At 39.0% G+C, this 15,696-nt stretch overlaps 1 protein-coding gene across 1 annotated transcript in view; it reads left to right on the plus strand.

Annotated features, from left to right (window-relative positions):
* Positions 1–15,696, plus strand: part of rspo2 (R-spondin 2) — a 102,002-nt gene that overhangs the window by 60,993 nt on the left and 25,313 nt on the right. The window contains exon 4 of the mRNA XM_056476213.1: positions 164–352. Coding sequence (XP_056332188.1) covers positions 164–352 — 189 coding nt within the window. The remainder of the gene's footprint in view (positions 1–163; positions 353–15,696) is intronic.

Genomic DNA, 15,696 nt, shown 5'->3' on the forward strand with positions numbered 1-15,696 from the left:
CTTCTTAAAAACTACTTCAATTATTTAAACTTTAAAACTGCTTCAAACTTTCAGACGAGGCTTTCTCAAGCTTGTTATTTATTGTATCTTATCGGTGTAAAATTTGAATAGCCATTGTCATTATTAAGGAATAATGTTTTGTTTCTGGTTCTTCACCCAACAGAGGGTTGTGAGGTGGGCCAGTGGAGTGAATGGGGGACCTGCGCCAGAAGAAACAAAACCTGTGGTTTCAAGTGGGGTCTGGAAACCAGGACAAGGCATATTGTGAAGAAGCCACCAAAGGACACAATACCATGTCCAACCATCGCCGAATCTAGGAGGTGCAAGATGGCAATGCGACACTGCAGGAAAGGTAAGGATCCGCATATGTGCTTCTGGCCTGCTCATGCCTCCAAACAAGCTTCAATACAAGACACAGATCATTCATTCCATCTGCAAATCATCAATTTCATTAGATTTCCAAACCAAGAAGGAAATATCACTGGGGCCTGTTCGTCTGCATCTCACCTGTTTAATCTTGAGCTCGGTTTTTTGGACCGAAAAAGCCGGCCGTCCAACCTCAAGCCCTCGATTTTGGTTTTCAGTGTCGACTGGCATTTTCATTCATGATTTATTAGTATTTTTCCATGCTCACTTTAGCCAGCTCGGCTTTAGGTTTTTTCACTCTCTTTTCTTGAGAGCGTATGTGTTCTCTCACTTATTCTCCTCTCCTCCCAGCGGAATTCCTTAAAGTATGAAGTGCAGGTTTCCTCAATGGTACTCTGTTTCCTTTCTCTATAAGAGAGTTATTTGCGGTAGGTGGTGCATGTACTTTACCACTAAAACGAGAAGTCAAATAGGAGGAAAAATATTTTTTGAGTAAATAGAGCCAAGGAAACATTTTATAAGTGTTTAGTTTTGGAAGAGATGGGCCAAGTTTACTCGTGGAAATAATTGGCGTATTCAGGAGGGCTTATCAGGGAAAACTTGCTATGATAATTAATCGAGACATTTCCCTGCCGCTTTTTTCTTCATTCAGCTCACCTGCACAAACTTAAATCTTTTGCGGTCACTGACTTATGATACTGTCACACAGGCGAGTACAGATGTAATTTCAATTTCGGAGGTCAGTAAAGGACAGCACATTCACATCGAGAAGGTTTTTGACTGATTGTGGAAAGGTTAATTGTCAACCCAGAGACCTGAGGCAGAATGAAGCTGAACTTGCTCAGTTTTCACTGTTTATTTAGGTTCCTCTGTCTAAATTTCCATAATGTACATCTCAGTATCAGGTCACAGCCACTGTGAGCAGCTTTGCTCCATGAGCTATTACCAGAAGTACATCACTAAAGCTGAATCCATTCATCTTCATTCAAGACAGTTGAAAGAAATAAAAAATGACCTACATACACACTCTGACAGCCGCTTTAGAGAGGTGCTGATTGAGTAAATATGTTTCAGACATGTCACGCTGCTATTCTCCACCTTTCAATGGTTGTAAGGTTGGAAATAGTGATTTTCTGGCAGGTTTTCCCTCTGTACCCTCTGCTGGCTTTCTCCACAGGAATTTTCCCTCCCTAATTCAGCTCCTCCTGACCTTTTCCAAAAGTATTTTATAGTCTTCTTTAATTAAAAACTGGCATTTTGATGCATGTTTACTGGTCTCAATTATCTCATCTGAGGTCAGTGATTAGCAGTCATTGTTAAAGTCTTAATTGAACACACAGTAGATCTGCTGCTTTGCTGTGCTCTTTACGTTTTCCATTAGAACACTTGTGGACCAGTCCTACATTTGTAATATGGTCAGTGTGAGTTGTTAACTCTTGAAGGAAATACTTGTATGGCGTTCAAACTCGACAAGAAATGTTTAACAGCAAGTTCACCTAAGGACAATCAGTCAGTAATAATACTAACAGAATTTTTAATTGATTGAAGGGATCACTGTTTAAATGAAAAGTTGATTCTAATGAAGTTGTGAAAGCTGTGTGTGAGAGAATCGATCGATTCTGTTCTTTAAAGTTTTTACTCATTTTTGATCCAATCATTGAAAGACTCAGGTCTCAAGTTTGATTTACTTAAAAGAGCCAAATGAAAACTTTTTTCAGTATGGCTCATTATGTTTATGATAATAAAAGCTGATTTATTAAATCTATTAAATAAGAACTGATTTATTTTGATTATTGTGAGTTAATATGTTCGTGAGTGGACCACACTGGTCCTGCAGCATTATGGAGATTGATCAAAAGGAACAGATTTATAAGAATGGGTTAGTCAACACTTGGGCTCTATTTTAACAATCTAGTCGCAAAGTCTAAAGTGTTTTGCGCAAAAGCATGGAGGGCATGTGTGAATTTGTCTATTTTAAGGATGGAAAAATACACTCTGGGCCCTGGCGTGTGGCCTAACAGGGTTGTGCTTATTCTCTTAATGAGTTATAGGTGTGTTTTGGGTTTAATATGCATTAAACCAAGTCTCATCTTCCAGTTCCTTTAAGAGTCAGGCGCATTTGCTATTTACAACTTTGTAAGTGGAAAAACTGAATGCTTCACTAGCGAGAAAACTATTGAACAGACCATTTGCAGCGAGGATTAAGAACGAGCATCCTCCATTCGGCCTCTTTACTTTCTCTTTACTTTACTTTTACTCCTTATCTTACTCTTTTACTTTCGTGGATGAGGAGACGGTGTTGTATGCACTCCACTGAAGACATCCATTAGTCTACATATTTAATATTATTTGTTACACACAAAGATTTGTTTCAAAGCTATTTCTAAATTTAGTTCTAATTACCAGTAAACGAATAAACGAACAATAGTAACCAAGGATGGTCAAAAAACTTGTATTATATCCAAATACACGTCCTATTCTTCTGGTTATGCATACGTCTCCAAAAGCCGGCAGGTGGACAAATCTAAACTGTTTTTTTTTTTTAAACAAATATAAATATGCATATAATGAATAATACTTTTACCAGAGATGGGCTGTGGCTGGAAGGGCATCCGCTGCGTAAAAACATGCTGGATAAGTTGGCGGTTCATTAATAAAGGGATTAAGTCGAAAAGAAAATGAATGAATGAATGAATAATACTGCTAGTAACAATAACATTATACAAATGTAAATTGTCAAAAATAAACTGAAAAAAGCCCCGCCGAGATGAAGAAACCATGGAAGTAGTGTTTTTTATATTTATGTAGAAAAACATATATTGTAGCATTTTAAATCCTTTAACTTTTTTCATATGTAAAGATATTTGTGTATTGCTGTACATGCTGTGTGTATTAAGCAATGTGTAAGTGTTTGGACCTGCATAGGCACATAACTAACTGCTCTGCGCTAGACTTTAGACCAGCTTTTAGTCGGTCAATGGCGCGGTCAGTTTCAGTTCCTCAAAACAGCAACGCGCCAACAATGCACCTTAACACACCTCCTTTCTGGAGGAGCAAATGGATTTGCTATTTAAAAAACGTAGTGCAAAATGTGAAAATTACTGTTGCGCTGGTCTGAAAATAGCACCAAATCGCGCTATACATGCCTTGCGCTTTATTGCGCCGGTTGTATGTAAGGGCTCTTAAAGTGTTAGTTCACCCAAAACTAAAAATTATGAACAACATGAGGGTGAGCAATTAATAACATGGGTTTTTGGGTGAACTTACACTTTTTGGCTTTACTTCTTGCTTTGTATGCTTTTGATTCACTAAAAAGAACTAGTTCAAAGGAGTCATCTGCTTTTGAATCTGACTACATTAATCTTGTTATAGCTTGTTGCATTTAAGGTCAAGCACCAGAAGTGGTGTTCAAGAAAACTAGAGAAATGTTACCATAAATTTTCTACAATTTTCTATAGCAACAATGTTTTTACAGTCAATGTTGTACATCCCAGCACAGGTATTTCAGAGGAAATTTTGTGCACGGGTGACCAGGATGTAGCCAAAGCTTCAGGATAAGCGTATTGGTGCTTGGTCTCGAGTCTTTATTAAACGCGAGGCCAGGATAACATAGCCCCCGACTGACCTCTTACATTACACTGGATTCCATAGGACTTTGCGAATAAGTCCCTGAATGCTACCTAATACGATAGCTTTGCTTTGCAATATAACAAATTACTTTGTGAGACGTAAATAGGATTACAGCCAGACTATAAACACATATGCATGTGTAAGTTTAGGTATGCCCTGGTGCTTAGTTTTTTGCTCTACATAAGAAGAAAAATGAGGCAAAAGGTGACTGTGGGCGATTTGTACTAGAATACGACCCAGTTACCAAAATGCACATCAGATACTGGACATCAGGCTTTGGAAATAGTTATACGATTATGTAACAGCAGACCTTGCATATTGCTTTGGATTAGAAAGAAGCAGGGAATTTGAGAAGGTAAATAACATCAGAGGAATTTTACATCGAATGCATTTCTGGCACTGTTTATCTGATCAACAAGCTTCCATTTCTATTAGTTTAAAAGTCGCTGGACATCATTTATACACCTGCAGAAGTTCTTGATCTAGACAAGAGAATACAATACTGGAAACCAGCCATTTAACCACTAAGCAACAATAAATAACACACCTTTTTTTCAATAGGTATTTACAGTAACTTTAGATTATGGGTTAGTTGTTTGGGGAATAGAGTTAAAAGAATTGGTTTACGTAATAGGGTTGTCACGATACTGGAATTCAGTATCAATCGATACTGAAATTTTAAAAATGTCCATTTCCCGCTAACATTTTAGCACTGTTCAGCACGTTCTTAAACACCGCTGATTTGCCATTGTGTTCACGTTACTAACAGAAATTACTGTGATTGGCCATGATGGTCATCAGTTCACCGAACTCACCGCTGTTTACTCGGTGTAACCACAGATACTGGACACTGGAGCGTTTCGAAGTCACGTCGATTAGCTGGTTTGTCCATAAGCTGACATCCAAGCGATCCGCTGATGAATCGCGGATTTAAAATGCTCCAGTGTCTCTGTATCTGTGGGTACACTCGGTAAACAGTTGTGAGTTCAGTGAACTGATGACCTTCAATGCCAATCACAGTCATTTCTGTTGAGCATTTGAATACAACAGCAAACCAGCGGTGTTTAAGAACATGCTCAACAGCGGTAAAATGTTAGCAGATTGGACATTTTTAAAATTTCAGTATCGATTGGTACCGAATTTCAATTTCATGACAACCCTAGTACGTACTGATTCTTAATTGATTCCCAACATTTGTGACTAACACATTTTACAACAATAAATTGAAGCAGTAGCTAACGTAGAATTAAAACAGTCGGTTAATATTGGTTGTTAGTCAAATTGATATCGGTTAATTTAATTTTAGCGTTCAAGTCAATCAAAATGACTTGCAAACCATATTAATGTATACATTTTGTTAATTTTCACATAATAAGTGCTGTAAAAATTATAGACAAAGTGAAATCCATTTGTCTAACTCTTCGAATGACTCGTTCTTTTAAAAAATTACTTTTTGTTGTTTTGTTGACTCGATGATTGTGAATCTTAAATCAGCTTTGCTGCTGTGAAATATCACTATTGTTCCCTTTTTTGGGGGTGAGTTGTTAGGCCGGCACTCTCCCAGCAGGCTAGACAATCTCTTTCTGGCAGTATGATGGGACTCCTCGGGGTGGTGTATATAGTGGGCTGTAAACACAGTTTATTAATAGTCGTCCGGCTGTTCACTAAAATGAAATGCTTGCTGAGCTCCAGCTTGCACCTAACCAACCCCCTGTCATCAATTCAACTGACTGACCAGCCCCACTAGAGAGAGAGAGAGAGAGAGAGAGAGAGAGAGAGAGAGAGAGAGAGAAAGAGAGCAAATCTAAGATATTTGTGCCATGAAAGAGCTCTGTAGAGTGATATTCCAGCAGGGAGCATCTGTCAGTAATACCGCTGTTTTATGGATAGTTTTTTCTTCCTTCTGGGATTTTCCTTAGTTGTTAGCCCTTGGTCTTTCTGCTACTGACAAGCAGCAGGTTACTTAATGTCAATTGTATTAAGTGTTGTGTAAACAATCCAGACTGTTATTGCCTACAATAATCTGCTTAATCCTTATAGTAATTCCCTAACATTGGATTAAGTGGGACTGAGGTTCAGTCACAAACACGACATTGAGACTTATTGGATAATTTCTGCTGTTCACAGCAAAGCGGCTTTCAGATTCTCAGACAGCTAGAAATGGTGTATTGAATGGCGTATTGGTGCATAAATAACCATGTCTGTGCCACTTATGAATGGCTCTATCGGGAAAAATGTTACTTGAGGGATAAGCGAGACTCTATAGCGCAGTGATATGCATGCTTGACTTCTCGTAATGATCTTCTGTGGTTTCTAGATTCTATAGCTTAGGGGCAAAGAGCCTCGCATGGTGAAATTGATTTCCCATTTCTGAAAGAGTAGAGACATATAGTTTTTCCTATATGCCCTGATATCTTTGACAGTTCCTTGTCCTTCTTGGGTAGCCTAACATCAAGCCATATAGGCTTTTCAGAACTGAATTGATCATTTTAAAATTTTTACTTATAAATTTAGTTTGAATTGTTAAAGCAGTCAGGTGGCAAACAGTTACAAATCCAAGATGTAACCTGTGCAACCTTAATCTGTTTCAGTATATTTGTCCTCGCCATGAAAGTCAATTGGGTCCAATTTTCTTTCAGGCCAAATTCCTGCAGGAAGTTTTTTAACTGCTGAAAATTGGGGGTAAGAAATGTTGTGTGGGACTAGTTTTAAGGTCCAGACTATTATTTGTTAGGCTTGGGATTAATCGAAAAAGATTCATAACCTATAACCGATGCAATTTCCCTATGCTGGTTTTTTCATTTTTAAAAATTCTGCTAATACTATCCCTTAAAAAACATTCTACTACGTGTGAACAGATTGAGCACTTGAGAGTTTCACTGATTGTTTTTTGGTTCTATGCAACATTAAGGGAAAACACCTTCCTTTTGCCTGCTATGACAAGTTAAAGGTGAGGTCAGACTTGTTGAGTATGTTGCAATTGGCAAAGAATTGACATCTATGACACCGGTGGAAGATTAGAAGAATCATACTGAAACAGGACTGATAAATTAGCATAAATCTCTACATATGGGATTTTACAAATGGGAATGGGACAAGGTATAAAAGTTGTGGCTAAGAATGGGAGAAATTGTCAACCCAGGCTCATTCTAAAAAAACATGCCTCTATATACATTTCTGGAGAGCGCCAAATACGTCCCAGGAGCTACGATTTTTTACGCTGTTACACTTTTTAAGAACTCAAAATTCTCTCGTGAGTGCCATTTGCGCCTGCTGTTCTCATGTAAGTCCACCAGAGGCCGCTGTTAACTGACTGACTGACGGATCGACTGACCCACCCTCCTTCTTCCCTAAACCCAACTAATCGTATTTTCAAAAGCACAGATTGACCCACCCACCCACTTCCCTTAACCCAACTGACAATTTTAAATAGCAATCCAGAAAAAGAAACCTTATTTTTACCACATTTGCAGATTTGACCACATTCTCACCCCGTTATTTACTTGTTTATTTTATTTTTTGGATTCTGTTTTTCTTTCACCCGCTTTCTGGAATGGTTCCTCACCGGACTCGAACCCCATCATCATGGTCAACTCCTCTCTGCATCTTAAGTCCACCAACGTACATGGCGAGCTAACTGGACAAACTGGTAACAGCGGGAAAGCCATCCATATGGAGGGAAGCGGTCAGCTGGTAAGCGCGAAAAGAAACAGCATCATACCGCCCGTATCGTTCGTTTTAAAAATGAAATACAGCCATATGTACTTCTGGCTACATAATTCGTGATCTTCAGAATTGTATATAGGCTACGCTTACAGAATGAGCCTATGTTGGCAATTGTACCTTGCTGTTCCTTGCTTTTACTGTTCCAAAACGGTTGGTTAATATACTTCAATATTGAATCTAATATTCCATTTAGAAGTTGTGGAGAGATCAGTGGCAACAGAGGCGCTATTTTTCTTCCCATCTTTGGATAAGGATAGACAGATATACAGCCACCAGTAGCACTCTGAAGGAGCTCGTCTCACCCCCCAAATCCTCTGCTTGTCAGTCCAGGCCAGTCTGGGAGCCAGATGGAGACTATGGTAACGTGATGCCCACAGAGGAGTAATTGCCTTTAATCTGTTATTGAGGCAAGCAGGACGAGACCCGCAGCAAGGCATGCCCCTCGGTGCCACAGAGAAAACACTGGTGGAGTTTTGTTTTAATGTGTGCGCGGCTTTGTGCTGCACTGGTGTGTTTATGGTTAGTTAGCGGACTGAGTTTGGGGGCTTGGCAGGACAACCTTGTCCTCTGAGCATTTTAATTACGCACCATGACTCGGGGCCTGTGTTTAGTTTGGAAAACCAAAATCCAAATCCATATTTGAGCGTCTTTTTGAGTGTCAAGCATTCCTGCTGCAGATGCGAGCTTCCACAGACAACTAATTCACTTCTTATGTGAGTCTTTTACGCTTGTCCTGTGCCGAGTGCCCCTCCAAAACAAATAGCGGACGCCTCTCGCCACCGCTGCCGAGTGCGAAAGTGTGTGTTTGCACTTATTTATTTAATAACTGTCAGGCTGCCTTACGCTTCCCACTAAAACTTGGGCCCCTTGCAGGAGAAAGTGATCCGCAGATGAAGACTCCCAATGAGATTCTGACTCGGCGTTGAAATTCAGGAATGATAAATGGTGAATTACGTCTGGATAATATTGTGGGCTATCGCTGGATAAAGCAGGAGCGGAGCGCGCTCTGCTTTCCCAGGACAAGTGGAGCTCACTAATTGGCTGCCGTGTAGCGTGATTATCCATGCCTCGCGCCCAGGTCTGTTGTGACTGGTGTGCCAATGGATTAATCTTTCTTTAATGAACTGACTCCGCAGGATTGACACGGGAGCAGAGGGCGCTGCTTTCACAGCCAACACGCTTTTCTGCATTCACACAGCAGCTCCCATATATCCTCCTGCTACCTCCGTTTCTACCCTTTTGATCTTCTTTTAAACTTTGTGTTGTGGCACTGTTAATGTTATTGGCTCCGTAAAATTAATTGCTGGCTTGTTTAAGATTTGCTTGTACTGTGGAAAGTGCTTGCCAAACAGAAATGTCAGTTTAAAGATAAAACCTCCGAGATCAGACATCTGGTCTGAGGCCAAGAGTAAATGCTGCTTGTCAGTAGTTATTGATCCTTAATGATTTGTATTGAATTATTTATAAGTACTCATTGACATATTGATATTCAAGTCTTTCGTGATTTCCTGTTGGGTTTGCTAAAAGTAGCTTGCAAGATGAAGTATTTTCCAAAAATCAATTCTTTGTCGATTTTTCAAGATATGGCTCATTCTGAAAACATAGCCCTATATACATTTCTAGGGATAGGTACCAAAACTCGGTAATTTTTTGTATCGGTGCTAAATTATAAAAGGCAGAAGTATCGATAAGCTCTGACAGTAACGGTTCTGCTATCGGTACTGGAGAATTACTGCTGAATAAAGATTACTTACAGAAGCATAATTTAACTGACCAACCTTTTCTAATTTGCCATATTTCATATTCGTCACAGTTGGCAATCTCACATGAGAAATGCTTGTGTTTCTGGCAAGTGCGTCAAGTATTTAAGCCTTCACAGTTCTCAGCTGTGCATACGCACTCAGCGGAGGCTCACGCTAAGCGAACACACATAGCTTGTGACACAGACTTGCGCACACACAGCTCGAAAGCTTGCGGAGGGAATCGAATGGGTCGTATTTCCAAGTGGACAGCGACAATGCCTGTTGCAACAAGTTGTTTTCTTGTATAAGCGGAAACTGATAATAACCTATGCTTATTAAGAAATGATTTAAAAAAACTGCTTATTTTTACATTGCAAAATGCTCCGAAACTGTATTAAAAGCACAGTTAAATCCCAAAATACAGAATGCATTAATGAAAAATCATAAACATTATCTCATTTAACTGCATTTTGCAACTCAAAGAGGGTATTTTCAACTGCAGGGCGCACAGTAAACCAAAAAAGGGCCTAACTTCTGCCAGAATCATTTTCCTTCAAACCATCACACATTCTTTAAAAGGAAAAAAATATATAATAAATTTATTTATTTTTGTTTTACAATTATTAGTTTCATTTTATTTTAAATTAAAAGCGTAATAATAAAATAAAGTGTTGTTAATTCTGTTCAATTTCAATAGTTTTTTTTTTTTTTTTCAAAAAAAAAAAAACACTACAAAAAGTACAGATAAGAGAACTGTTAAATTACCGAACCGATAAGTAGTAATACAGTTAAAAGCTTTACCATACCCATCCCTATATATTTCTGAAGATTGCAAATTATGTAGCCAGTAGTACATTTGGCTGAATTACCTTTTTAAAACGAACGCTACAGGGTGGTATGACGCCGTTCCTTTTCAAGCATACCAGCTGACCGCTTACCTCCATGTGGACGGCTTTCCAGCTGTTACCATCTTGTCCAGTTAGCTTGTCATGTATGTCGGCGGACTTGAGACGCAGAGAGAATCTGACGACAACGACGGGGTTTGAGCCAGGTGAAGAACAGTTCTATAAAGCAGGTAAGACAATAACAGAAGCCAAAAAATAAATGTAAATAACATTGTGAGAATGTGGTCAAATCTGAAAACGTGGTTAAAATCAGGAGAGGGCTTTTCTTTTTCTGGATTGCTTATGAAAACTGTGGGTTGGGTTTAGGGAAGTGGCTGGGCACTGCTCAATCGGTGCTTTTGAAAACACTATTGGTTGAGTTTAGGGAAGAAGGAGGGTGGGTCAGTCGATCGGTCGGACAGTCAGTCAGTCGGTCAGTCATTCGACAGCGGCCTCTAGTGAATTTACGCAAGAACAACAGGCACAAATGGCACTCACAAGAGAAATTTGAGATCTCAAAAAGGTACACAGCGGCCTCTGGTGGATTCGCGAAAACAAAAACTGTAAAAAAAACATAGCTCCTGGGGACGCATTTGGCGCTATCCAGAAATATATATAGCGGTATGTTTTCAGAATGAGCCTGGGTTGCTATTTTTAACTGACCCAAACAATGCTTGTTGAAATATATTTTACATTTGACTAAGATATGTCAACAATTTTTATAAGGAAGCCCATTTGCAAAAAGGTAATTAAAATTTCATTTTAATTGTCACTTACTAATTTACTAATTGTCTCATCAACTTTGTTCCAAAACATGCGCTGTTTCTTGCAACAGTGACTTTAAATCTCAAAATGACACTTATTTCTTATAATTGTCTATTCATATCTCAAAATTACAACTTTATTGCTCATAATTGGAACAATTACAACTTTATAGCATATAATTCTGAAATCACCTATCACAATTACAACATAATTTCTTCAAATTCCAACATTGTATATCACAATTAAAGCTTTATTACCAACCATTAAAACTAAATAACTCTCCATTTTGATTTGATTACTCATTGTATATCAGTTCATATTTTAAAGTATGACTTATTTATCAATTATAAAGTGGCTAGATGACTGCCTAACTGAACAAAATATGCGCAATGTTATTTGCTAACAGGTAAGCTACATGAAGAGTCTCAGTTTCACTTTAAATTCTGCTGGCCATTTAGATGTGTTTACATAAAGACAGTCACTCTGATGGCCCTCCTGGTAACTTAAAGCAGCAGCTTTTGGAATAGCAAGACTTTATATTCTGTACTAGAGAGAGCAGGTCATTCAAGCTGGCTAGAAAACATGTACAAGTCAAAGCTGTCAGTCAGGGAGCGCATCGGTTCAAGCAACTTCTCACCTGCTCTGCAATTCATGTCACACCCCATGCCTAAATTCTTGTGGTCTCTGAAAACTTCTGCCAGTGGTAAATCTTCCACAGGGAGTGAAAGTCATTACTAGTAGTCCTGTGCCATCTTTTTCACTTTTTTTTCCCCTCACAGTCACATTCCTTGTAGGGGGGAGAGGGGAGCTTCTGATTATCTCCCCACAAAGTGCCCTGCTCTCTGACCAAAATAAATATGGCTCCCGTCATTCTGTCAGCGACTGTCTTCAGAGACCAATATTTGAAACACCCCATGATCCCACCAGCTTTTATATGGAGAATCCGTCGTCATGCCACAGGCATGAAGCATAAATGTGGAGTCCTGAGGAAGTGGGTTTGGACTGAGGGTATCTGGGTATCTATCTATCTATCTATCTATCTATCTATCTATCTATCTATCTATCTATCTATCTGTCTGTCTGTCTGTCTGTCTGTCTGTCTGTCTGTCTGTCTGTCTGTCTGTCTGTCTGTCTGTCTGTCTGTCTGTCCGTCCGTCCGTCCGTCCGTCCGTCCGTCCGTCCGTCCGTCCGTCCGTCCGTCCGTCCGTCCGTCCGTCCGTCCGTCCGTCCGTCCGTCCGTCCGTCCGTCCGTCCGTCCGTCCGTCCGTCCGTCCGTCCGTCTGTCTATCTATCTATCTATCTTTAAACTGTTTTATCTATCTATCTATCTATCTATCTATCTATCTATCTATCTATCTATCTATCTATCTATCTATCTATCTATCTATCTATCTATCTATCTATCTATCTGTCTGTCTGTCTGTCTGTCTGTCTGTCTGTCTGTCTGTCTGTCTGTCTGTCTGTCTGTCTGTCTGTCTATCTATCTATCTTTAAACTGTTTTATCTATCTATCTATCTATCTATCTATCTATCTATCTATCTGTCTGTCTGTCTGTCCGTCCGTCCGTCCGTCCTTCCGTCCGTCCGTCCGTCTTTAAACTGTTTTATCTATCTATCTATCTATCTATCTATCTATCTATCTATCTATCTATCTATCTATCTATCTATCTATCTATCTATCTATCTATCTATCTATCTATCTATCTATCTATCTATCTATCTGTCTGTCTGTCTGTCTCTCTGTCTCTCTGTCTCTCTGTCTCTCTGTCTGTCTATCTATCTGTCTGTCTGTCTGTCTGTCTGTCTGTCTGTCTGTCTGTCAGTATTCTTTTGTGGAGGAAAAGAAAAATAATTTCTCCAATTTGGTTTTGTTTATTTCATTTGGTATTAGGTAAGGCAGTCCATGTTCATTTCAAAACAGATTCAAGCAATAGTGACTTTCATCTGTCGTTCTGTTTCTTAATAGCATCATAAGCTTATCATCACTCAAATTAGGCTGCATTCGTTCAGTGTTTGCCGTTTAAATGTGGCCCTTCTGTCTTCCAGGCCTCAGCGTAGCCCTTCCGCAAGGCCCCACACACGCTTTCATCTCCACAGACACACACAACAGACTTCCTCCACACAGCCTTCCATAAACATGCATTCATATATTCCCACACATAAGCACTAATGTATAAGCTATACACTTTTGATAGTGTGTATGCAGAGGTTCCACTTCATGTGGCTACAGTATCAATGGGACACTGGCACAGCACAGACCACCCCCTTTTTTTGGGCTAGTCAAGAGCGGGGTATGACTTTCAACATCTGGTGCACAGTTGCACCAACTCAACCGCTAAACTCTTCTGTCCTTGTTCTCTCTCTCTTTCTCTCTCTCGGGCATTTTTATTGAGACATCACAGCTTGTAATCAGAGCCTCACTATACTGAGGGAAGCTGTGGCTTCTGACCTGCTCACATCTAGAGGCTTGAACCAGCGAAACAGACACCCAGACAAAACAAAAGTGTCGTTTGCTGCTGGATGTGTGTGTTTTTACAGTAGGTGTTGGTAATTTCAAGCCTGCATACAGTACACACAGCAGGGAATAGCCAAAAGGGAATTTGTCTATTTACAATTATGCAAATGAAGCAGATTCATGCAAAAATTAATTGAGAAAACTATTAAATACTATTTCAGCTTCAGTAAATTTCCTTGAAATTTAACAAAATTCATATACTCAATTTGTGATTAGTAACTGTACACTACCTGACAAAAGGCTTGTCGTTGATTCCAGCTAAAAGAGCCACAAATAATAACATTTGGAAAAGGGGCAGAAGGTGGATTTTTCTGATGAATCATCTGTTGAACTGCATCCCAATCATCACCAATACTGCAGAAGACCTATTGGAACCCGCATGGACCCAACATTCTCACAGAAATCAGTCAAGTTTAGTGAAGGAAAAATCATGGTTTACATTCAGTATGGGGGCGTGCGAGAGATCTGCAGAGTGGATGGCACAATCAACAGCCTGAGGTATCAAGACATTTGTGCTTCCCATTACATTACAAACCACAGGAGAGGGCAAATTCTTCAGCAGGATAGCGCTCCTCATACTTCAGCCTCGACGTCAAAGTTCCTGAAAGCAAAGAAGGTCAAGGTGTCCAGGATTGGCCAGCCCAGTCACCAGAATGAACATTATTGAGCATGTCTGGGGTAAGATGGAGGAAGCATTAAAGATTAATCCAAATAATCTTGATGAATTCTGGGAGTCCTGTAAGAACGCTTTCTTTGCCATTCCAAATGACTTTGTTAATAAGTTATTTGAGTAATTGCAGAGATGAATGGATGCAGTCTTTCAAGCTCATGGGAGTCAGACACAATATTCATTCTGTTTCCACTGCAGCATAACTTTATATTCTATACTGTACATTATTTCTGTTAAGTGACAAGACTTTTGTCTAAGCAAAGTCAGACCTTACTGTCCTAATTAAATAATTAAAAATGTTCATATTTTATTTTGGTAAAATAAGCATAAGCTAGAGGCCTTTGCCTTTCATATAAGTCACTTTTGATACCAAATGATCAACTCGAAGTCAAGTTATTATTTGTTATTCCTAAAACTTGGATAGGAGACAAGACTTTTGTCAGGTAGTGTAGTTCTACTCCACTGTCAAGGCAACACATTCAAATTCATAAGTTTAATATTTTTTGTTTTTAAATTTAGTTTTAATTTCAGCTTTGTTTCAAATAGTAAAAACTGTTTAATAGTTTGAGTTTAAAAGGTGGATAGCTTGTTTTATTATTAAGTATTGAAGCACTAATAGGACAGTGAGTACCATGGTTGGATAATATCACTATGTACAGTAACTCTAATGAGTACAGCTTCAATATATGAAAAGGTTTAATTCCATCTAAAAAGGCATATTTTAAACCAGTCTGTAGGTCACTTATTGCAACTCACTTTTTAAAAGATGTAAAGGAACCAAATCTTATTTTATAACCTTAACTTTGACTTTAGAATCTATTTTAATTTAGCATCCAATTTTAGCTTAAAGAGTTCAGTTGCTCTTGGTAGAAATGTTTCTTTGCTTTCACTGAACTTATAGATGTTTTATTCAGTACTGTAATTTCAGTATAGCTGCACTTCCATTCCAGTGTTTTATTTTGTTTTGTTTGCCATTCATCCAGTGCCCACAACTCTATACCCCAGTGTTTTTACTTAACACCTGGATGTAGGACAAATCCCTATACCTTTTAGTTACTTTTGGATCTTTTCCTTGACATGTTCCTGTTTTGCTAACCATTGCTGTGGTGTGTGAAGCTCTTGACCCTGTTGAGCCTTAAAAGAGCTTAGCAGAAGTACTTTAGAACCAGGGGGAATCACTGACACCAGGGCTTCATAGGCCGATGATAAAAGCTGTCAGTTTCACTCAGGTGAGGGATTTTAGGTTGACAAGAACCTTTGCACTTAGATCTCAAAACAAAATAAAAACACCTCTCAGCCCCAAAGACACAAGTGCAGAAGTTTCTATTGCTCTTTTTTCAAAGAAGTCGGTCTCAAAAGAATACAAGCACACTGTTTAGACAGATAAAAGGTTTGAAA

The sequence above is a fragment of the Danio aesculapii genome, chromosome 16, assembly GCF_903798145.1.
Source record: "Danio aesculapii chromosome 16, fDanAes4.1, whole genome shotgun sequence".
NCBI lineage: Eukaryota > Metazoa > Chordata > Actinopteri > Cypriniformes > Danionidae > Danio > Danio aesculapii.